At 45.3% G+C, this 23,799-nt stretch overlaps 1 protein-coding gene across 1 annotated transcript; it reads right to left on the minus strand.

The window, feature by feature from the left end:
- RPS19 (ribosomal protein S19) lies at positions 1–23,124 on the minus strand. Its single transcript, XM_068241991.1, has 6 exons — positions 23,062–23,124; positions 19,538–19,608; positions 17,306–17,406; positions 9,803–9,986; positions 1,889–1,943; positions 1–68 (listed from the first exon to the last, which is right to left on the minus strand). Exons 2-6 carry the CDS (start codon positions 19,606–19,608, stop codon positions 45–47), a joined length of 435 nt encoding a protein of 144 aa, XP_068098092.1. The 5' UTR covers positions 23,062–23,124; the 3' UTR covers positions 1–44.
- Between the last annotated feature and the right edge of the window lie 675 nt (positions 23,125–23,799).

Below are 23,799 nucleotides of genomic sequence, written 5' to 3' on the forward strand. Positions count from 1 at the left end.
TTTAAAGACTTTTTGGGAACAGGACTTTATTTTGAAAATAATGTTCAATGTTTCTTAGCTGCTGCAACCTGCAAAAAAGGAGGAAAAAAAACAAAAACAAAAAAAAAGTTAAGATGACAGGACCTGGCTTTCTAAAAATGCAAACATTGGCACAAGAGACTTAATGGTAAATATTATGAATCATATTGACAATTGACCTAATCTTAATTTTATTCATGTCAATGACATCTTTGCTTGCTTTGGGTTGTGCTGCACCCGTGTGACCCCAGCAGTAGAATTACCCATCTGCACATGGCTTCCTCAGCTCACCGCATGTGACATTTGCAGCACTGCACTTGGGACAGGCTGAGGGTAAAGAGCTGGGCGTGGCTTTCAGCTGCTACAGGCTTCCTGTTTTTGAACACTAGCAGCACAAAGTGAACCAGAGACGAAGCGCCCTCATGTATGTTACCATATATATCAGTAAGAACATTAGAGAAAACACCTACCCTGCTCTCTGTTTCATCCTCACTGCTAAAAGTGTCTGTTATCAGCTGTAATAAGAATCCCGGACTGAGCATTCAGTCTGGCTTTGCAGGGAATAATTATAGCTGAGTCATTATAGCAGAGCCACAAGAGGGCAGGCTTGGGCTTGAAAAGACACCAGAGAAGACCGACTCCGCTATAATCTTTCCGTAGCAAAGCTAGACTGAGTGCTCAGTCGGGGATTCTTATCAGAGGTGATAACAGTCAGATTAAACAGAGAACAATGAAACAAAGAGCAGATTAGGTGTTTACTGTCATGTTCCCACTGATTTATAAGGTAAAATACATGCGGGTGCTTCATCTCTGGTTCTCTTTAAAATGGATCAGATAAACTTTTACTCATTGCATAATAGTGTTCCTTTCATATAGTTTATAGGGCATTCCTCAAGCCAAATACTTTTGTTTTAATTCTCTTATTCCCTATAAACTAAACCAGCCTCGCCCACTGCTTCTCCAGAGTGCCTCGGTACTATCAGACTTCTATAGCAAGGTCTTATGTGAGCTCAGTCTGGGCAGGAGGAGGAGGTTACTAGCCAGAGGGGAGGAGGAGAGGGAAGTGCCGCTTTCACAGGCTAAGGGCTGGAGATGCAGAGCAGCTTGCCTGTGTGTTATGTGACAAGCAGAACATGGCCACTCGTATCACAGGAAGAAATCATCTACTGTTGAAGCCATTTGCAGCTAGTTTTAATATATATATTTCCGCTAGGAGACTGTTAGTGAAACTGCGGTCTATTTACATTGTATAGCGCTGCGATCTACGGCAGCACTGTACTGGGGACAGCTGTGTTGTCCCCTTGGGAAGCTCAGGAGCTATTGGCTCTCATAGGCTGATACCTATAAAAGCCCATCGCTGGGATAAGCCTTGTTCACATATAGAATAAAAAATGGAGACGCTAGTGATTTTAGATTTTTGTGAGGCCCCCCCCCCCCCCCAGCCTACTTGCATGTTGCCATTTTGTGTAAAGAGCTTTTCAAAGGCGCTTTTGCAGAGCGATGTTTTTTCACTTCCTGACGCAAGTCAGAAAGTGAACTCTGACCTGGAAAATAAGTGCAACGTATTTATTCTTAAAAGCGGTGGGGAAATCTATCTACTAAGTGTTTTTACGAGTATTTTGCGATTTCTCTACACATTCCATTATAGGGAAATCGCCCCAAGAATGGTACAGGCAGCACTTTGGTGAGCGGATCGGAAATGAACCGCTCAGATGGGAACTCTCTCATAGGGAGGTCATTGCACAAGCGCAAAAAAAAAAACAAGTGGTTAAAGCTGCAGTGGCCTGAACTGTAAAATATAGCCTGGTCACTGGGTGGGTGTAAGCCCGTGGTAGGAAAGGAAGAAGAGTGATATCCATGATTCCCATACCTGCCCAGCGATTCTGTCCAGGTCTCTCTGTCCCTGTGGAGTCAGTCTGCGACCTCTGTACAAACAGAATAGAAGAAGGTGAAACAAATACTTTCTAAAAGGTTTTCTGGGTCATTGAAAAACTAATTAGTAAACATTACAAAATTCTGACCATAACCACCAAGTTGGCGCAAACCATTGTTAAAAGGGAAGGTTCAGGGAGGGAGGTAAAAAAATAAAAAAATCAATATCCACCTACCTGGGGCTTCCTCCACCCAGTGACAGGCAGGAGGTGCCCTCGCCGCCGCTCCGCAGGCTCCCGGTGGCCAACCTGGGCAGGCCGGCTGCCAGGTCAAGCTCTGCTGCGCTCCATGGCTTGGCACTTCTGCGTCCCACGCGGGCGCGCTGAAGTCATCGGACGTCTGCCGGGCTGTACTGCGCATGCGCAGAACTACTGCTACTACTGCGCAGTACAGCCCGGCAGACGTCAGTTGACGTCAGCGCGCCCGTGTGGGACGCAGAAGTGCCAGGCCATGGAGCGCAGCAGAGCCTGACCTGGCAGCCGGCCTGGCCAGGTCGGCCACCAGGAGCGGCGGCGAGGGCACCTCCTGCCTGCCACGGGCTGGAGGAAGCCCCAGGTAGGTGGATATTGATTTTTTATTTTTTTACCTCCCTTCCCTTTAACCAATTAGCATTCCTGGACGTGAGTTTCACGTCATGCTCTGTCCCTGCCTGCATTCACTCACGTGAAACTCACGTCCTGCAGTGTAAACAGCGCTGTGCGCGCGCGCGCACGCGAGTCCGCGCGATCCCCTCATTGGTGCATGTGAACAGAAGTTCACAGAACCAATGAGATCGTTTTTACTGTGAATGACAGCTGCCATAGCCAATGGCAGCTCTCATTCACACTGTGACAATGTAAACATTACATTGTTGCCACCTAAAGCTGCTGAAGCCTCAGATCTCTCGTCAGTGTGAGATCTGAGGTGGAGCAGCTTGTGTGCAGAGCTGTGTGAGCTGTGTGATCTACTGTGGAAATAAATTGTATTTTATTGCTGTTTTCTAACCCTTTCCCAGCCTAACTATCCCTTGTGTGTTCAGTACACTGTACTGATCACACTGTACTAATCTAGCTGATCTAGCTGTCCTAGGCCCTTTTTATACTGCCCTCCTCCCCCCCTATTACTGTTTTAGTTTGCTGACCCCTTATTGATCAGTTGATCGTCATCTGATCATCTGATCTTCTGATCTCATCTCTCTCCCACTCACATCACCGTGCTCTCTTCTACTTCCATTCCCAGCACTTCTTTTCCTCATCCTCATTCATATAAAAAAAAAAAAAAAAAAAAAAAAAAAATCTTTCTATCTATTATCTCTTTATCTTGTTCTGTACCCTATTTATAAAAAATGGCAAAGAGGCGATACACAGAACAGGAGATCGTTGCCTTGATGGAAATCAGCAGCAGCGACGAAGAATCTGACTGCGAATCTGACGGCGAAGAATGGCTGCCGGTTGAACATTCTGACCCGCTGTCAGACGGCGACTCCAGCTCTGATGAAGGTGAAGGGCCATCAGAGCAGGCAAGAGTTGCTACTGTGCATCCTGTTGTCACTGCATCAGTTCCCAGTGGCAGCGACTCAGACACAGGCGTCATCAGATCGCAGAGGAGGGAGCACAGCAGGCACTAGTGCTCCAGGGGCAGGCAGCCAGCAGCAAAGTCCTCAGGAACCAATGGACATTTTAGATGGCACTAGTGCTCCAGGGGCTAGCAGCCAGCAGCAAAGTCAGCAAGTACCACTGGACATGTCACACCTACTGTGGGTACCGCCAAACATGCAAGCACCCCAAATCCCTGCTTTCATTGCAAACAGTGGCTTAATGGTTGACATGACAGGGAATATGTCACCAGTCGATGTTTTCCAGCAATTCGTCAATGACGATTTTTTGCAATTTATTGTCGAGCAGACAAATTTGTATGCCTCTCAATTCATTGAGTCCCACCCCAGGTCCACTTATACCCGGAAATGGACACCAACAAACTTGTCGGAGTTGAAAGTGTTTCTAGGCCTAACTTTCAACATGGGGCTAACAAAAAAAAATCGCAGCTCGCAATGTACTGGAGTACAAATCCCATACACCACACCCCTCTGTACTCATCAACTATGCCAAAGCTGCGTTATCAGATGATCATGAGATTTCTGCATTTCAATGACAATAGTCAAAACAAGAGTCCAGACAATGCAGGCAGAGACCGGCTTTTTAAATTAAGGCCACTTATAAATCACCTTAATTTAAAATTCAGTGAAATTTGTGTGCCTGGAAGAGAAATCGCAATAGACGAATCTCTAATGCCATTTCATGGCCGGCTTGGATTCAAACAATTCATCCCCAGTAAACGAGCCAGGTATGGGGTAAAGCTCTATAAGCTTTGCGAAAGCGGATCAGGGTACACCTTTGCATTTCGCATCTATGAGGGGCGAGATAGCATGCTACAGCCAGAGGGGTGCCCAGCAGATATGGGAGCCAATGGAAAAATTGTGGTGGACCTCATGACCCCCTTACTAAATAAGGGGTATCATCTATTTGTAGACAATTTCTACACCAGCTTGCCACTTTTTAAATTTCTTTTTTCGGCTGACACCGTTGCCTGTGGTACCATCAGGGCAAACCGAAAAGGCTTTCCGCAAGAAGTCCTGAAAAAAAAATTGAAAAAGGGGGAGACTTGTAGTCTGCGCAGCAATGAAGTCCTGGCACTAAAATACAAGGACAAAAAAGATGTGCTTATGCTGTCCACCATGCACACAGAGGGCACAGTGCTAGTGACGTCTCGCCGATCAGAGACTGTCAAGCCTATTGTGATAGATGACTACAACAAGCATATGGGAGCAGTGGATCTGTCCGACCAGATGTTGGCCCCATATTTGGTAGCTAGAAAAACTAAATCCTGGTACAAGAAGGTAGGGATTTATTTGCTACAAATGGCAATGTTCAATGCCCATGTGGCATACAGAAAAGCAGGCAATACCGGGTCATACCTGCAGTTCCAGGAACAGATCATTGCATCTTTCCTTTTTGGATCTGGCACAACACCAGTACGCAGTGACCAATCCCAGTGCGAAGACATCATCAGACTCTGCGACAGGCACTTTATGGAATCACTCCCTCCTAATCCCCTGAAAAAATATCCTCAGAAGAGGTGCAAAGTGTGTGCCAAACATCAAATAAGAAGGGACACAAGATATTACTGTCCAGATTGTCCCTCCCACCCAGGCCTCTGCTTTACTCCGTGTTATAAAATATACCATACGGTCACCAATTATTAGAACCATGCCTATCTCCCAAAAAAAATTCTGTAGCCACCAGCCCTATTTGAAAAAAAAAAAAAAAAAAAAAAAAAAAAAAACTTTTCCAAAAATAAAGAAAATAGACCAGGGGCAGCCTAAGGCATGTGCCATTAATTAAGGGCCACCATTCCCAGCGGGCCACCACATTATATTCTTATTGTTACAGTTGGTCATTGTTTATGACTGTATTTTGTTCATGTTTTTTTTATGTTGCAGTTATACACATAAATGAATATCAAACAATAAAAAAAAGTGTAAAAAGAAAAGTAAAAAGACAAAAAAAGTAAAAAAAAAAAAAAAAAAAAAGAGCTAGGCATTGCTGCTACCTCCACGTGGTGCCTGGTGGAAACAGCGAAAGCTGGCAAAATGCAGTGGATATTTCATTTTATATTTGATTTATCAGCACATAGTGGCTATGCAGTCTCTACGGTGGATGTTGCCATTTGCCCTGCATAGGATACTATATTGACAATGGCGGATGAAGGGGCCACAAATTCTTTCTGCTGCTCCTGCACAGGCTGAATATAATGGTCAACTACATGATCATCTAGTAACAAAATAAGGCTTATGGCACATCATTTTCATCTTGAGAAGCTGAAGAATACATTTTCCAGTGTTTTATTTCAGAGGCACCTGTCACTTTAAAAATGCTTAGCGACAAACTGTCACCAACAGTCAAAAAAATATTTATTTTCAAACAAGTGGTCACACTTGTGCAATTTTCAGCAAAACCACAAAAATGTAACGGACACAATATACCCATCTTTGTATAGCCCTGGATCTCTACTTTTCAAAATGGTGGCACTTGTAGTACTTATTTTCTGTTCTGACACACATAGGACTCTGTGAAGGAAGCGTGACGCTATAAAAAGGAAAGCGGAAAAAATGCCCTTCAAAAATCCAAGTACGCAGGTCTCTTATAAAGGCCCACTACGTGGTCAGCTAGTAACAAAATAAGGCCTATGGCACATCATTTTCATCGTGAGAAGCTGAAGAATACATTTTCCAGTGTTTTATTTCAGTGGCACCTGTCACTTTCAAAATGCTTAGCGACAAACTGTCACCAACAGTCAAAAAAATATTTATTTTCAAACAAGTGGTCACACTTGTGCAATTTTCAGCAAAACCACAAAAATGTAACGGACACAATATACCCATCTTTGTATAGCCCTGGATCTCTACTTTTCAAAATGGTGGCACTTGTAGTACTTATTTTCTGTTCTGACACACATAGGACTCTGTGAAGGAAGTGTGACGCTATAAAAAGGAAAGCGGAAAAAATGCCCTTCAAAAATCCAAGTACGCAGGTCTCTTATAAAGGCCCACTACGTGGTCAGCTAGTAACAAAATAAGGCCTATGGCACATCATTTTAACCAGGAAGGGCCAAAGAACATTTTTTGAAGTGTTTTATATCAAAATCACTTGTCATGTGAAAATTAGGCAGGGTGAAAAGTGACAAAAATGTATATTTTCTGCTTTTACATCTGTTTTTCCTTGTCATATGCATATGAAATAAAATAATTGCTTGGAAACAATATTACTGAGAGATAGCCTAGATTGTCCTGAAAAAAACACATGTTTCAATTAGATAGCATAAGTAATTAAAAAGTTATCACTGTATTAAAAGCAACACAGCTGAGTATCAAAATTGTCAGGAATATGAAGGGGGTAAAAACCCAGGAATGCGAAGTGGTTAAGGACCATTTTCCACTGACCAATGTGACTTCGGCACAATAGCTGAGAGTTTTCTGCATTCCTACACTTTATAAGAGCTGAAATACACAGCATGCATAACTTAGAGAGAAAAATCCCAGTGCAAATGAATATCCCCCTAGTGTACCTACTCCGTGGAATACAGCAGGACAGGACTTTATAACCATGTTTGACCACGCCGATATTTACAAGCCTAGGAAGGAAGTTTCTCAGCACTCAGGATTTCCAGCATTCATTTTGTAGATGCTGCAATAGTCCTGTTTTTTTTGCCCCAAGCTTTCAGCTGAAAAAGTTTAAGCACTTCTGGAGGTGAAGTGAAAGACAACTGGAGCAAGAGGGATATGGCGGTACCATGTTTATTTCCTTTTATGTAATACTAGTTGTCTGGCTACCCTGCTTATCCTCTGGCTGCAATAGTTTTACCCACAGACCCTGAAGCATGCATGCAGCAGATCAGACATTTGTCTTTACCAGATCTGACGATTAGCTACATGCTTGTTTCAGGTGTTAAGACTTTACTGCAGCCAAATAGATCAAAAGGTATTGTGTAAAAGGAAATAAATATGGCAGCCTCCATATTCCTCCTTCAGTTATCCTTTAAGTGTTAGGGGCCAACTTAAACGATTAACAAGTTAGGCAATTTCAGAACCATTGGCTGCTAGGACACATCTTGCCTGGACTAATGGCTTAGAAACACGATTGCAGATTCTGTCACAGTGCGACTACATTGTGGATTTTTTTGGAAGGGGGCGCAAAGGAAATTATTGAATGAATCCGTAGGGGGGGGGGGGGGGGGGGGAAATATCACATAGCTGTGAGTTTGCCTTGAGATTTTCCTGCACTCCTATGCACAGTATCAGCTGAATTGCACAGGAAATGTAACATGACTATTTCATGTGAAAGAAAGTCGTGCTGCACACAGCTCCCACGGTTTTCATAAGTTTACTGTATTTAGTGTTTGGTGAGCCACTACAGTGTTCTCCACAGAATTTTTTTCCAGCCGGGTGGCATGAAAAAGTAGCCGGGTGGGGCAAGATCAGAGAATACAGGGCAGGCGCTTTTCTGCACAACTGATTACAGCATAGGAGGAAGTGAGCCGATGACAGCCGGGTGCTCACCAAAACTAACCGGGTGGAGCACCCGGCTAAAAGAGCCTGGAGAGAACACTGCACTAGCGAAGGGGATCTGACTGCAGAATGCTGGTACTGGTACTGGAAAAGGGTCCCACATTCTAGTTCACTGCTGAATGGCAACCACACTAATCTGTAAAGCATGGCAATTCATATCACAGCTAAATCGAGGGAAGGAAAAACCCCAACATAAGACAGGATGTCCTTACACGGAAATACTAGGATATACTCGTATGAAAGTGTTCGGGAACTGCAGAACTCACCACTAGAGGGCACTGGTTACTGAAATCATGGGGGTAAAACTATCAGCATCTACAAAGTGAAGTTCTAAAAACAGATGTGCAGCGAATAGATTCTTCCTACAAGACACTGCTGCCCTGCTTGGACAATAGTGATTAGCACAAGCCATACAGGAGGCAGAGTGACTCAACAACCTTCCAATACGTGATATAATATCACATCACCTGCCTATCCCAGCATGCAATGCTCATATCCGTTAGTTGTGTGAAGCATATGATTGGCTGTGTGGTACAGCCTTGGCTATCTCAGCATGTATGGCATATCACTTGTGTGACGCAGGATTGGCTGAACCATATGGTGACTGCGTGATACAGCCAGGGGTCATCGCTATATATTAATCGAGAAGTTCAGCCATTTTGGGGCAGGTTACAGCCAGAACACGAAGTCTGGCCACTTCTGGTCAGGCAAGAACTAGATGTGGCCATCTCGCTGTGAGAAACGAATGAAGGATTCCCAGCGGTAATGTGACATATGAAGCCGGCTCCTCCCGCTGCCCACCTATTCATGCCTGGTCCCCAGAGTCCGTAGCGGCAGGAAGCAGTGCGGGGAGGCTGCAGACATTGCTTCTGCCAGCACCCGCTCTGCAGGAACGAACGGCAGGAGTCTGCCGCAACGAACAACTCCGGGGGACATGCGAGTCCCCGGCTGCCAGAGCTGAATAGGAGGGGCAGCAGGAGGAGCCAGAGCTGAATGGGAGGGGCAGCGGGAGGAGCCAGCTTCATTTGTCACATTACTCCCACCAGGAATCCGGAATTCTTAATCCATTTCTCACATTGGTCGCAGTGACCGGCCATAACATAAAATCTGTTCACACGCCTACACATTAGCTGCAGATCAGAAAAGTGTGACACTTCTCAGATATTGACAATTCACATGTTCTCTCTCTGCATTACTTAAAGGGGCACTATGGAGTAACATTTAAAATGTGCAAACAAACAAATTAGAAGTACGTTTTTTTTTCCAGAGTAAAAGGATCCATAAATTAACTTTTCTCCTATGTTACTGTCACAATAGGTAGCAGAAATCTGACAGAAGTGACATGTTTTGGACTAGTCAATCTCTTAATTGGGGATTCATAGGGATTTATTTATTTTCAAAAGCACTTAAGTGAATGGCAGTTGTGCTGTCCAACTGCCAAAAAAAAAACCTGTAGGGAGCAGGGAAGCTGAGCAGCATCATTGTTGAAATCCTTTTTAGGGAATAGCTTTATAAACAATAAAAGCCCTGCTGAGAATCCCCTATGAAGAGATGGACTAGTCCAAAACCTGTAGCTTCTGTCAGATTTCTACTACCTACTGTGACAGCAACATAGGAGAAAAGTAATTTATTGCCCATTTTACTCTGAAAAAAAAAAAAAAAAAAAGTACTTATTTGTATATGCTTGCACATTTTACAATTTAACATTTTTGTCATAGTGCCCCTTTACACTGGCAGGTTGTCACTTACCCATTGGGGTCTTTCTCCAACATTTTCAGCCCCTCTAGAGCTTGCATCACCTTCCTGGCAACACTCTTTGATCCACAGCTGAAGTGGCTTGGCATAACACCATTACGCTGGCGACCGCCATAGATCTTTGTCATGGACCCAACGCCGGCACCACCGCGGAGATACAAGTGACGGACTGTGGAGGCTGAAGAAAAATGATCTCCATTAGGTACAGAAAGGGAAGCGGAGTCTACGTCTAACAGGTTTATACACATGTTTAACTATTACCATTTTGTAAATTTCTGGAGGTTCCTTTGCAACCATGAAAACTATAATCTTAGTCAGTGGTCCTCAAACTAAAGCCTGCAGGCTGAATGTGGCCCCCTGAGGCTTTTAACCGGCCCCCGCACAGAAAATGTATTACTTATAGATATTGGTGGTCCGCATATAGAATAGCAGTGCTGGCACCACCCATCCACATGGAAGCCAGAAAGCAGTAATTTTGCTGGTTTCCAATCAAATTGCACATCAGGTGACACGGTTGTCCAATTGGAGTGCAGGTTGTCACCTGGGTGTGCTTCACTGTCTGGCCCGCAAAGACTTCTACATCATCTTATGTATACTCCGGCCCCCCAGCAGTCTGGAGTATGTTGAGCCGGCCCTCCACCCAAAACGTTTGGAGACTGCTGATGTTCGTAATAAAATCTCCTTTCTAGGTTTGTGCCAGAAAAAAAACACAACATGAATAAAAACAATCCGAAAACTAGGGCGCAAAAAAAAAAAAAAAAAAAAAAAAAAAAAAAAAAAAAAGTACCAGAGGTGACATGATAAGACTAAAATGTACAGTGGCAAGCATATTAACAACTACGTTGTTACTTTTTTTTTTTTTAAGTTTCTCTCTGTGGACAGTAAAAGTCTGATAAGGAATTACAGCCATAATACATTTTCCTGCAGAGAACTGAGTGGAGAGAACTGAGAGGGGATAGATGAAAATGGCCAATAGTGAATATTTTAGCTGTGGGCACTTGAGAGTCTGCCATTGAGCTGAGGCAAATACATTAAAGCTACTTTGTACACGTTTAAAAATAAAATCACGGGAGATCTTAAAAAAAATAAATACAAATTTCAGGAGTAGGAGAATCAAAACAATTGTTTATCTCAGTTAATTTTCACCCCGGGTTCACTTTAAGCCTCCTTTCCAGTACATGTGAATGTTTTCATGTAGCGAAAGTTCACGTTAATGAAATTCTATTGACTCCTTTCCACTGCATGCAAATTTTTGTTACTGTTGCTGGGAATAAACCCGAGATGGAGACTGTAGGTTTGTTCCTCTCCTGCATCTGTCCATAAGTCAGAACACTGCGCTATCTCAGCTACCTTGCACAGCACATGTCTGGCATTACTGTACACAAGAGAAGACAGTAATATTGTTAGGAACAACTGCACGGGTCTTATAAGAACAGAGGGAGATTCTCCACCTTCAACAATCAAGTTTAGTTCTCATGCTATATCCACCAATGTGTGCAGCAGCGCAGAGTGTACAAAAGAGGGATACGGAGGCTGCCAAACCAATTTCCTTTAAAACAATACCAGTTGCCTGGCAGCCCTGCTGATCTATTTGGCTGCAGTAATGTCTGAATCCCACCCCTGAAACAAGCATTCAGCTAATACAGTCACATCTCAGTCAGAGCACCTGATCTGCTGCATGCTTGTTCAGGGGCGATGGCTAAATTATTAGAGGCAGAGGATCAGCAGGACAGTGGGGGGTCATTACAGATTCTCTTTATAAACATGTGGTGCTCTGGCCTTTTCCTATGTAGCCCCTGCTCTATGGACAAGGGTGACGGGCTGTAAGGCTTGGAACCCACTGAAAAACGCAAACGCAAAACGCAACCGCTAGCGTTTTGTCTGAGCGGTTTGCAAGCGGATTCATGCGCGTTTTGGGTTGTGTTTTGCAACATTGTATTTTTTTCCCCAGCGGGTGCCTAGCGTTTTGCGTTTTTATCCCGATTGGTCCTGTGAATTATTTTTCATTTTGTTACAGTGTGCTGAACCGCAAAACGCTAGCAAAACCGCTCAGTTTAGGTTTTGCTGAGCGTTTCAATACTTTACATTGAAGCGCTAACGCTCCCAAAATGCTGCAGGTTTCCCAGAAACGCAAACGCTCCTGTGGAAGTTGCCCCATCCATTAACATTAGCCCAGCGTTTTGGCAAACTGCTAGCGTATCGCAGTGCTGCCAAAACGCTGCCAAAAGCGCTCCTGTGGGTTCCAGCCCTTAGAGTCTTTTCAAAAAAGAAATAGGCAAAAAAAAAAAAAAAAAAAAAAAACACACACAGACTTACCTGGGGTCACGCTCCCGTTGACGGCAGGGTTCTGCTCAGACGCAGTAGCTGCCAATCCCGCCGGGTCTGCAGCTGCTACGGAGGGGACCCCGGGCGACCCACTGAGCGTGGCGCAGCAGCAAGTAAGCTTCCAGGGGCCGGAGGAAGCCCCAGGTAAGTAAACCTGGCATTTATTTTTTGCCCGATATTTTCTTTAAAGGGATACTGTAGGGGTGGGGGGGTGGGGAAAATGAGTTGAAGTTACCCAGGGCTCTAATGGCCCCCCGCAGACATCCTGTACCCGCGCAGCCACTCACTGATGCTTCAGCCCTGCCTCCGGTTCACTTCTGGAATTTCGGACAAGTCTGAAAACCACTGCGCCTGCACAGCTGCATCCTCGCTCCCGCTGATGTCACCAGGAGACTATTGCACAAGCCCAGTATGGTCTTTGGTCTGCGCAGTATGCTCCTGGTGCCATCAGCAGGAGCGAGGACACGGCAATGCAGGCGCAGTGGTTTCCTGACTTTAAAGTCAGAAATTCCAGAAGTGAACTGAAGGCGGGGCCGGAGCATCGGTGAGTGGCTGCGCCAACACAGGATGTCTGCGGGGGCGGAGCATCAGTGAGTGGCTGCGCGGGCACAGGATGTCTGTGGGGGGCCATTAGAAGCCCCGGGTAACCAACTCATTTTCCCCTGACCCCCCTACAGTATCCCTTTAAGTGAATCCTGGGAGTAACTAAATTAGTCTTATTTGCAGAGCAGGGGGTGCATGGAGAGGTGTACAGTTCCAATAGATCCGCTGTGCGTATACAGGAGACAGGGCAGTGTCACTGGTGGATTTATTGGTCTTCACATGCAATACATAGAGTGCATAGCAAGATTCATGTGGCAGGGGATTCTAGCTGTGGGTGAAGCTGGACATGCACAGCAGCCGGTCTGTGCTCAGTGGAGCGCCTGCTCATGTGCATGTCTGCTATGTACTTGGGTACTTTCATACTCTGCTGCACATCTTTCTGTGGACTGCGCACACATCTGCTACTCGTGATTGAACGGCCGCCGTACAGCATTAGGAAGATCATGCAATGTGTTACAATGCACACAGTGTGAAACGTCCCAACAACTATTACATTCATGTACTAGCCAAACTCTAGCAAAGGCTCCAGAGTCAACCCTCTGCATAGGTGAGTATCTGACTTTTTTCCCACCACTTTACTTTAAAGGGAACCAGAGACAAAGCACCCTTGTGTATTTTACCATATATATCAGTAAGAACAGTAGGGTATTGTACCGTGTTAGCCATCAGTAAAAGCAAGAAGTTTTAAATCAGGATGATACCATTTATTGGCTAACTAAAAATGATTAAAATAAGCAAGCTTTCGGCCTTGCAGCCTTCGTCTGGCTTATATCCTGTTAGTTTGCAGGCTGGTGGTACAGACAGCTTATACACATGCAACATCAAAAGGGAAAACAGATTTTTTTCAAGCATAAATACATGTCATTAAGATGCCTTAATTCACACAGACCATCGACCTGGGGTTAGAGGTTGTAAGCCAAGATAAGAATCCTTGTTTACTACCTGCTCACAGACCTGGTATTAGGATTGACAGATGTATTGTAAATTCTTAGTTCACAAGTTAAGCTATAATGGCTGAGAAAAGTTCAAATATCATCAGTCTCATACCAATATAGAAAGTTGTTGTCCTTATTCAAACCCTTCTGCACAGCCTTGAACCAATTTATAAATTTTGTTTCTGCTATTAATCGATTATTTGACGTTTTGAAGCCACCCTTCAGGGCAGTGACATGAAGATCATCCATGCTGTGTCCGTTGGACCGAAAGTGTGTAGCAACTGGGAGCCCAGATTTGGTATCATTAATAGTGTGCCTGTGTCCATTCATACGTTTGCGCAGTGTTTGTCCAGTTTCTCCCACGTACATAACATTGGGGCATTTAGCACACATGATCAGGTACACCAGATTGGTGGAGCCACAGGAAAATGTACCTTGTACTCTGTACTCCTGTTGTGAACCTGGTATCTTGTAAAACCAGAAAAGAGGAACGTGTCCCTTTGGTTGTCACCTACAACCCACACCTGGAAATCTTAAGGAGGATTGCTAAGGAACTACATCCCATTTTACACAAGGATCACAGACTGAGAACGATATTCCCTAAACCTCCACTCTTGTCATATCGGCAACCACACAATCTAAAACAGATGATTGTCAGGAGCTCTTTGAATAGGCCTCAACAAAACGGAACATCACCCTGCCGACAAAAAATATGTGGGACCTGCGACGAACAGCCCCGCAATCTCGTCTAATTTACTCCAGAACCATCAGGGATTAATCCCCTCCGATGGCTTGTAAGACTGTGAGCAAGTTAACGTTAAATTACCGGTTGCTGAGTCGTCAGGTAATAATGCGACAACGCGCGCCAATCATTTCTAATCTGACACCGTTACCATTCGGGGAATAGACATCCGATGGTTTGTAATAGGGTGAACAGTGTGACGCCAGAGATTGGTCGCACCGCTGCCGGCAATGTGACGTATGCCCAGTCACCCAACAATTCCTGTTCCCTTTGCTGCAGTTTACCATAAAGCCTCAGACCCTGAGGGAATCCTGAAGGCAATCAGAACTGCAGGCAAAGTAACCTTTTGGGATTGGTTGGCGAGTCCACACACAGTCCAATTTCGATTGTATATACAATCAATACAATCTGTGCTCTCATATAGAGGCCAGTTTGCTGCCACCAATCCGCAATACAAGCGTGCAAATTCTAACTAATTCTAACTAGCTAAATCCTGTAGGAAAAAGGGTTAATTTGACAATCTTTCTAGAGATAGCAAAACTAATAATATTTCATATCAAAACAGTTATGGTAACATGTCTCTCTGAAGATGTGAATTCTTTTGGCGGAGATTTGTTTCAGAACAGCACTTAGACAAACGATTTTTAAATCATTTATTTAAAGAAATAATGCAAAACAAAATATAGCAATAGAAACAAATTGATACAGAAATAATAAGAGTTCAATATGAAAATAGCTGATTACAGTCTGCGCAGTTTGTCAAGTTACCGTGTCCTTTGCGGTAAGTCCCACAAAAATATATAGTCCAATTCTGGAAAGTTCTGTGGAATAGGTATTAATCCTTTTATCATCCAGCCCAAATCCGTGATGGTACAGGATGGCTGGGCAAAAGACTCTCCTTTGTCCAGCATTGTTGGTTTTTAACTCTTCCTCTGCCAGAGGGCGGAGTTGTAAAAGGAGATGGGTGTTGTATACCTTCTCCCGCCCTTTGTCATGACAAGCAGAAAGAATAGGAACTGGAATGATCATGGCTCGGCAACAGCTGACCAAAATCTGCAGCGAGTGACACGGGCGCGCTTCTAGCGTTCTCTGTGTCACACAGATACCAAACATGTGCATCTTGGGGTATCCCGAGGCAAATCACGCTGTTGCTTGTTTTGGGATAATGGTAGGAACATTCTGAATGGTTCCACCACACACAAATCATTACTACTAATGGTCTGCTAATTTTGTAATGGCTAGCCTCGACAGAAACTGATTAATTTAGTAAAATGTCTGAATGACTTATTCTTTCATATAAAGGTGAATTAAAAGTCATTCTCTCTAACTCTCTACCTCCCCTCAGGCGAGATGCAGGAATGTGAATGGGTCCTAATGAGTTTACAACCCGGATCTGTTCCTCTCCTTATCTTTAAAACTAGGATAGGAGACTTCCTGGAGAATCTTTATTGCCCCCCTTTTAGATAACCTTTTTCCTGTGTGGATGGTCTGGTTTTAGGGTGAATGGCTTCTCTCAGTAAGGACAACACAAACATTCACATCCCCCAATGTAGGGGTTGTGAGATGGAAAAACACTGAGTTTCTAAAAGACAGGCATATGAATTAAAGAGGCTCTCCAGATCATAGTTTGCGCAATGGCGTTCGCGAAATTGTGACAGGACCTGCAGACACATTTACTTCACTGACAGGGTAACGATACCAGGTTCACAACAGGAGTACAGAGTACAAGGTACATTTTCCTGTGGTTCCACCAATCTGGTATATCTGATCATGTGTGCTAAATGCCCCAATGTTCTGTACGTGGGAGAAACTGGACAAGCTCTGCACAAAACGTATGAATGGACACAGGCACACTATTGATACCAAATCTGGACTCCCAGTTGCTACACACTTTCGGTCCAACGGACACAGCATGGATGATCTTCGTGTCACTGCCCTGAAGGGCGGCTTCAAAACGTCAAATGATCGATTAATAGCAGAAACAAAATTTATAAATTGGTTCAAAGCTGTGCAGAAGGGTTTGAATAAGGACAACAACTTTCTATATTGGTATGAGACTGACGACATTTGAACTTTTCTCAGCCATTATAGCTGAACTTGTGAACTAAGAATTTACGATACCTCTGTGTCAGTCCAACTCCCAGGTATGTGAGCAGGGAGTAAACAAGGATTATTATCTTGGCTTACAACCTCTAACCCCAGGTCGATGGTCTGTGTGAATTAAGGCATCTTAATGACATGTATTTATGCTTGAAAAAAAATATCTGTTTTCCCTTTTCATGTTGCATGTATATAAGCTGTCTGTACCACCAGTTTGCAAACTAACAGGATATAAGCCAGACGAAGGCTGCAAGGCCGAAAGCTTGCTTATTTTATTCATTTTTAGTTAGCCAATAAATGGTATCATTCTGATTTAAAACTTCTTGCTATCAGTAAGAACATTAGAGGGAAAAAAAAAAAAAAAAAAAAAAAAAAAATTACCATGCTCTCGGTTTCATCCTCACTGCTAAAAGTGTGTTACAGCTGTGATAAGAATCCTGGACTGAGCATTCAGTCTGGCTTTGCAGGGAATAATTATAGCTGAGTCATAGCAGAGCCACAAGGGGGCAGGCTTGGGCTTGAAAAGACACCAGAGAAGACAGAATCAGCTATAATCTTTCCTTAGCAAAGCTAGACTCAGTGCTCAGCGGGGATTCTTATCAGAGGTGATAACAGTCAATTTAAACAGAGAACAATGAAACAAAGAGCAGATTAGGTGTTTACTATCATGTTCCCACTGATTTATAAAGGTAAAATACATGAGGGTGCTTCGTCTCTGGTTCTCTTTAAAATCAGACTCCAATACATCATTGCTAAAAAGTTTATCCAAGACAAACCCCCCAATCATGTTACCTGCGCGAGTGTAGAACCAGTTCTCATCATACGGAGCCAATTCCTTGTGTTTTGCAAGTTTAACGGTGTCTACAAAGTCTGGTACTTTTAGTTTTCCAGACCTGTGGGGGAAAAACATGAATATTCATAAACTGTCAAGTTAAGAATGCGTTCCTTTACAGAAGACAGAACATTCAACAAAAGGTACAACATCTCTTGAAAACCTATTCTGGGATTTATTTATTTTTATAACCCCTCCCACTACCTAACTTGCCAACATAGCCCTCTCCTCAAAGACCCATCCATAACATAATGGCAAGGGTACCTCATTTCATGGGTCACGAGAACCCACATTCCAGATGAAGCGCAAACCTCCTGGACAAGTCTTGTAACAAACAAACAGACAGAACATTTATATCACACTTTTCTCCTGGCGGACTCAAAGCACCAGAGCTGCAGCCACTAGGGCACACTCTATAGGCAGTAGCAGTGTTAGGGAGGCTTGCCAAAGGTCTCCTACTGAATGGCTGCTGGCTTACTGAACAGGCAGAGCCAAGGTTCGAACCCTGGTCTCCTGCGTCAGAGGCAGAGCCCTTAACCAGTACACTAACCACTTCCTACTACACAATACACCTGATCCCAGATATCACTGTGCAATTACATAATACTGCTCTCCTCCCCCCCCCCCCCCCCCCTCTACCCGGAGCTCCTGCCACTATAGAGACAAACTACAGGATAGAAGCGGAAGGTCAGTGATAATGATAGGAAGAGCAGCAGCAACACTTCTGAAAAAATAGAGCACTGGGGGAAAATAAATTAATATGCCTCTTTATAATTTAGTACGGTGCCGACAGCAAAGTAGCCGTGATCTGCACAACTGCCCAAGTTTTCCACTATGGAAAAAGCAGCCCTGGGACACAAGGGGACCAAGGCCCATTTAACATCCCCCTCCCACAAGTGACTGCAGGAGGCCGGAGTTCTAGCTGAAATCCCCAGCATGACATGAATGTTAAATCTCGGGGACAGGTTCAAACAATGTTTTGGGGATGAAAGTGGTACAGGAAAGTGTGGATAAGCTATATAAACTTAAAGGAGAACTCCAGTGAAAATAAAGAAAAAAGTACTTCATTTCTACAATAATTATGTATAAATGATTTAGTCAGTGTTTGCCCATTGTAAAATTTTTCCTCTCCCTGATTTACATTGTAACATTTACCAGATGGTGACATTTTTACTGCTGGCAGTGGAAGGAGATGCTGCTTGCTTTTTTTGGTAGTTGGAAACAGCTGTTATTTCCCACAATGCAACAAGGCTCTTGCAGTGTGATGTCAGAACCATGGTCCTGGCATCACACTATGGGAGGGGTTTCACCACAATATCAGCCATACAGCGCCCCCTGATGATAAGTTTGTGAAAAGGAATAGATTTCTCATGAGAAAAGGGTGTATCAGCTACTGATTGGGATGAAGCTCAATGCTTGGTTACGGTTTCTCTAACACTAAATATAAAAAGTCAATTCCTTTACCTACAGGGTGTTGCTCCTGTGGTTTCAGGCCTATACAGCATCCTCTGTACTCACATTCACGGACTGCATCTCCTGGTACGCATTGTGGCGTGCGAACACGTCTGACCATACAGGAATTACAAAATGCCATACAGGCCAGAGCTGGTAAGCTATAGTGCTCCCCCCAAAACACACACACACACACACACACACCTTACTGGGAGGTTAATTCTTTAATCCAGTGCTCATTTAGCTTTAAGTGGCATATTCAGATCTGACAGTATTTTAAAGTGAAGCAGAGACGAGGCATCCTCATTTTACCATAATTATCAGTGGGAACATTAGAGAAAAAACCTACCACGCTCTTTTTGTTTTAATATTTACTGTTCAGATTGTTTCTTATCAGCCCAGATAAAATCCCTGACTGAGCATTCAGTCTGGCTTTGCTATAATGACTCAGCTATAATTATTCCTGACCAGAGCCACAAGGGGGCAGGCTTGGGCTTGAAAAGACAGCACAGAAGACAGACTCAGCTATAATGATTCATGAGCAAAGCCAGACTGAATGCTGTCTGGGATTTTATCAGGGCTGATAACAAGCAGGCTGAGCAGTGAAGATGAAACAGAGCAGGGTAGGTGTTTTCTCTAATGTTCCCACTGATATATAGGGTAAAATACATGAGGGTGCTTTGTCTCTGGTTCACTTTAAGTGCAGGTGGGTCCGCAGACTCAGAATACGAAACACTCACTTTTTGAGGAAGGCAGCCAGGGCTCTGACGAACTCCTGCTGGTTAACGTCTTTCACCGTGACTCCGGGCATCTGCAAAAGGAAACAAAACATTACTTATTCTAATAAAGCCATAAGCACTGAATGATCATTATATCATCCTTACAGTAACCCAGAAGTAAACCTAGACAATATAAGCCGATATAATAAATCAGAGGTTACCTACAGCGAAGGCTGAAATATTCTGCAGCTCCTGAGCCCTGATCAGATGTAACAAACACAATTGCTAACTTCCAGTTAGAGCAATATCCTGCCTTTATCTGGCCAGCAGACGCCAGTCAGCCAATCAGGTGCACTGTCATACACCCTTTGCCTGCTGTACCATACCTAGCAGGAATTACATAGATTAGCATTCAGGTGGGAGGCTTCGGTTGGACGCAATCGTGAATTGCGTCGTTTACAGGGACGCCCCGTGTAGGCAGTTCCCTGGAGGTGAGAGGTCCAGGGCTTGCCAACACTTCCCTCTAGGTGACGCATGGTGGTTTGGGGGCCCCAGTGAGTGAGAGAGACCTGGGGCCCCTGGGCTGTCATGTGGACCAGTGTTCGTGATTTTAAATTTATTTTTTGCAGCTTCTAGGATGCGGTTGACAGGCGAGTGGTTAGGGAGGGGACCGTGTGGGAGATTTGCCTACACGGGGTGTCCCTGTAAACGACGCAATTCACGATTACGTCCAACCGAAGCCTCCCACCTGAATGCTAATCTATGTAATTCCTGCTAGGGATGGTACAGCAGGCAAAGGGTGTATGACAGTGCATCTGATTGGCTGACTGGCGTCTGCTGGCCAGATAGAGGCAGGATATTGCTCTAACTGGAAGTTAGCAATTGTGTTTGTTGCAGTTGGCATTCAGTTTAGAGGTGGTGGGGTGAGTTCCCTGGAGGTGAGAGGTCCAGGGCTTGCCCACACTTCCCTCTAGGTGTCGCATGGTGGTTTGGGGGCCCCAGTGAGTGAGAGAGACCTGGGGCCCCTGGGCTGTCATGTGGACCAGTGTCCCTGATCAGATGTACCAGTCATCTATAGTGAGCTGTGCAGTGAAGCCAGTCACACCTAGGCATGGAACAAACGTACACAGCCAAGCTATTCCGGTACAGTACAATCTCGTTCTAGTAAACCTCTGGATAGAGTAAACTCAGGTGGGGGGGGGGGGGGGTGAGATAACGTATGACCAATCCTGAAATAGGAAACTTCTGATATAGGAAGCTACTTTTCCTGGTCCGTTGGAGTTTACTGTAAAGAGACTATACTGTTTTTTTTCTTTATCAAACAATTGCCTCCTTTCAATCTCAGATTCTCCTCAGGGTTGTTCACACTGGCGATTCTTCAGCGATTTTCTGGTCGCCCGTGATTAACAAAGCGCTGCTACAATGTATACCTATGGATACATTCACACTGCAGCGTTTGTGATTTCGATTAATCGCAAATCTGATGTCACCAGGAGTGCGCAGGTACAGACCATGCTGGGCCTGCGCGCTCTTGGTGACATCAGCGGGATCGAGGACACGGCAACGCAGGCGCAGTGGTTTTCTGACTTTAAAGTCAGAAATTCCAGAAGTGAACCGGAGACTTTGAATTGCTGTCACTTATGTCCCAACGCCACCAAGCACAAGAGACAGGAAATGGAGAGAAGTGTCAGCTAGTCCAGTTGAAGGGACACAGCAAGGAAACCTCAGACCACCAGCCGCTCCCTACTCACGGTAAAGAGTTTAATTTGCTTGCAACCATTAAATTGCAAGAAATGGGCGACCCAGCGGGAAACTCTAGTTACTGAATAAACTAACTTTGCACACAGAGACCAAAGGCTTCAGGCAACCTCACTAAACCGATTCGGTTGGCGGTGTATATGGAGTTTGCCACTGGCTGTCCTATTTCTTAAAAATTAGTGGCTGCTGGCAACTCAATGACCACGCTATGGGGTTTCCAGCGTGCCAGGCTTTTGTGCCCTATATCGATGGGTGCGCTGAAATGTTGGAACACCGGCTGGGTCTGCTTAACTGGACAAGCTCAGAAACTTATCCAATGGGGACAAACATAACCCCTCCCTTAACCCCTCTGGGACCTCCGCAGGTAAACCCTATGCCGCACTTGTGGCTGTGTAAGCCTGATGCAGGGTAGGATTTACACCACCTGCCATTCCCGCTCCTGACACGATTGTGCGCACCCGAGAGGGGAGATGAAGCCGTCATGACAGCTGACATCTCCCCTCAGTGATAAGGAGCCATCGCGAGTGGCTCCTGCTCACTACGATTGCCGGCGGACCATACTGATCACTGTCAGAGCTGTGGCGGTAGGGGGCGGGAAGAAGAGGACCCACACCTTGAGGCTGTGGAGTCGGTATAAAAATCTTTTGGACTCCAACTCAGTTTATGAAACCACGACTCCAATACCGAGTCCTTACTCTAATACTTAACAGGGCTGTGGATTTTGTACAAAATCATCCGACTCCTCAGTTTATGAAATCAACGACTTCAACTCAGAGTGCCCAAAATTGCACCGACTCCTCGACTCCAACTCCACAGCCCTGCTTTCTTGACGTTCCCTTGGAAATCCCCTCCGCTCTGGCCAGCATCCCCACTTACCCTGATATAAGGCATACATTTCATATTGGCGCCGGTAGACTTGGGCGCAGGATACAGCCGGTATATGGCTGATCGTACTTCTGCACAAGTCCGGCCCGTATTAATTACTATTCCCCCTCCAGGACGCCATAAATAGCGGGGGAATGAAATAACTCAGCTTCCAGCTATTGCTGGAGGCCGAATTATTGTGTTTTTTTTAAGCAACTTCAACTCAGTCTTCTGACAGCGCCGTTGTTACTCACTGAGCACCGCTATAGACTGATTCCCATTACAGTCTATGGCAGCGCCCAAATCTAACAGCACTAAAAAGCACCGCTCCGGATATAAGTGTCGGTCCCAAGACTGAGAACTTAGCAGCAATATGAGCGGTAATGGCGGCCGGAGAGCTCTACAGGTGAGTAATGACTGCTAGCAATACAGGGGGCACCATACCCAAGCTTAGCCCTACCAGGGATCCGGCTCCCTGCCTCTCACACAAATAGTAATGTTCAGCGCTGCATAATATGTTGGCGCTTTATAAATACAATATATATATATATATTCACACATTGTTCAGGGAACATACGCATATTTAGGGACTGCTAAATAAAACAAATAAAACATATAATACACTGACTGGTGCTCTGCTATATTTCCTGCTGCTGAGCCCCGCATCACAATATAAGAGTGGTGCGGGCGGGCGCTGCAGAAGAATGGTGCGGGCGGGCGCGACACACAGCCCAGGCCTCTCTGCAGCCGCCATGCGGAGTCCGGGGTGGAGGAGCCGCACGCAGCGGAGCACATGGGGAGCCCCGGCCGCCCGCCTCTCACACTCCGCCTGTCCCGGGTATACCACCACACCCCCGCCTGCCGCTCTCCGGCCACACAGCCCCGGGATCCGCTCCCTCCCGGCCGGCACAAGCCGCACTCACCTTCTCTCCGCTAAGCCGAGAAGGGAAAAGGGATGGACGGGGTTTCCCGGCCTCAGAAGAAGGGGAGCGCGGCGACGTCACGCCTCTCTCTGCGAGCGAGGCGTCTCATTGGCTAAAGGGCACGGAAAGGGCGTGGCCTGCGTGTCAGGCTGGAGCGCACGGAGTTACTTCCTGGATGGGAGCTCAGGGGGGACAAACTGATGGAGGAAGCGAGAGAGCGCGTTATGCACGTTGTTCTCCAAATAAGTGACATAAGATAAGACGAGAGCGGAGAGCGGCCATTTATCAGCATGGATTCAGAGAACACTGGAGCTAAACAGCACCCAGTCTGAGTCTGCGCTCCAAGTGGACCCGAAACGGGCATAAACATGGCTTCCATCTGTCCCTCTTTCCTCCTCATTTGTCCCTCTTTCAGGACTTTGTCCCTCTTCCTATGTAAATATACATATTTCTCTACTAAAAAATGTATTTGTCTCTAAATTTTATCCCCATCCTTTAAAGAGGATCTGTAACGTCAAAAGATCCCCTGGGGGGTACTCACCTCGGGTGGGGGAAGCCTCCGGATCCAAATGAGGCTTCCCACGCCGTCCTCTGTCCCTCAGGGGTCTCGCTGCAGCCCTCCGAGAATAATGACGTCAATATTTACCTTCCTGGCTCCTGCGCAGGCGCTCTGACGGCTGTCGGCTCCGAACTACACGGAAATACCCGATCGCCGTCAGGTCTGCTCTACTGCGCAGG

Source organism: Hyperolius riggenbachi, chromosome 6 (assembly GCF_040937935.1).
Source record: "Hyperolius riggenbachi isolate aHypRig1 chromosome 6, aHypRig1.pri, whole genome shotgun sequence".
NCBI lineage: Eukaryota > Metazoa > Chordata > Amphibia > Anura > Hyperoliidae > Hyperolius > Hyperolius riggenbachi.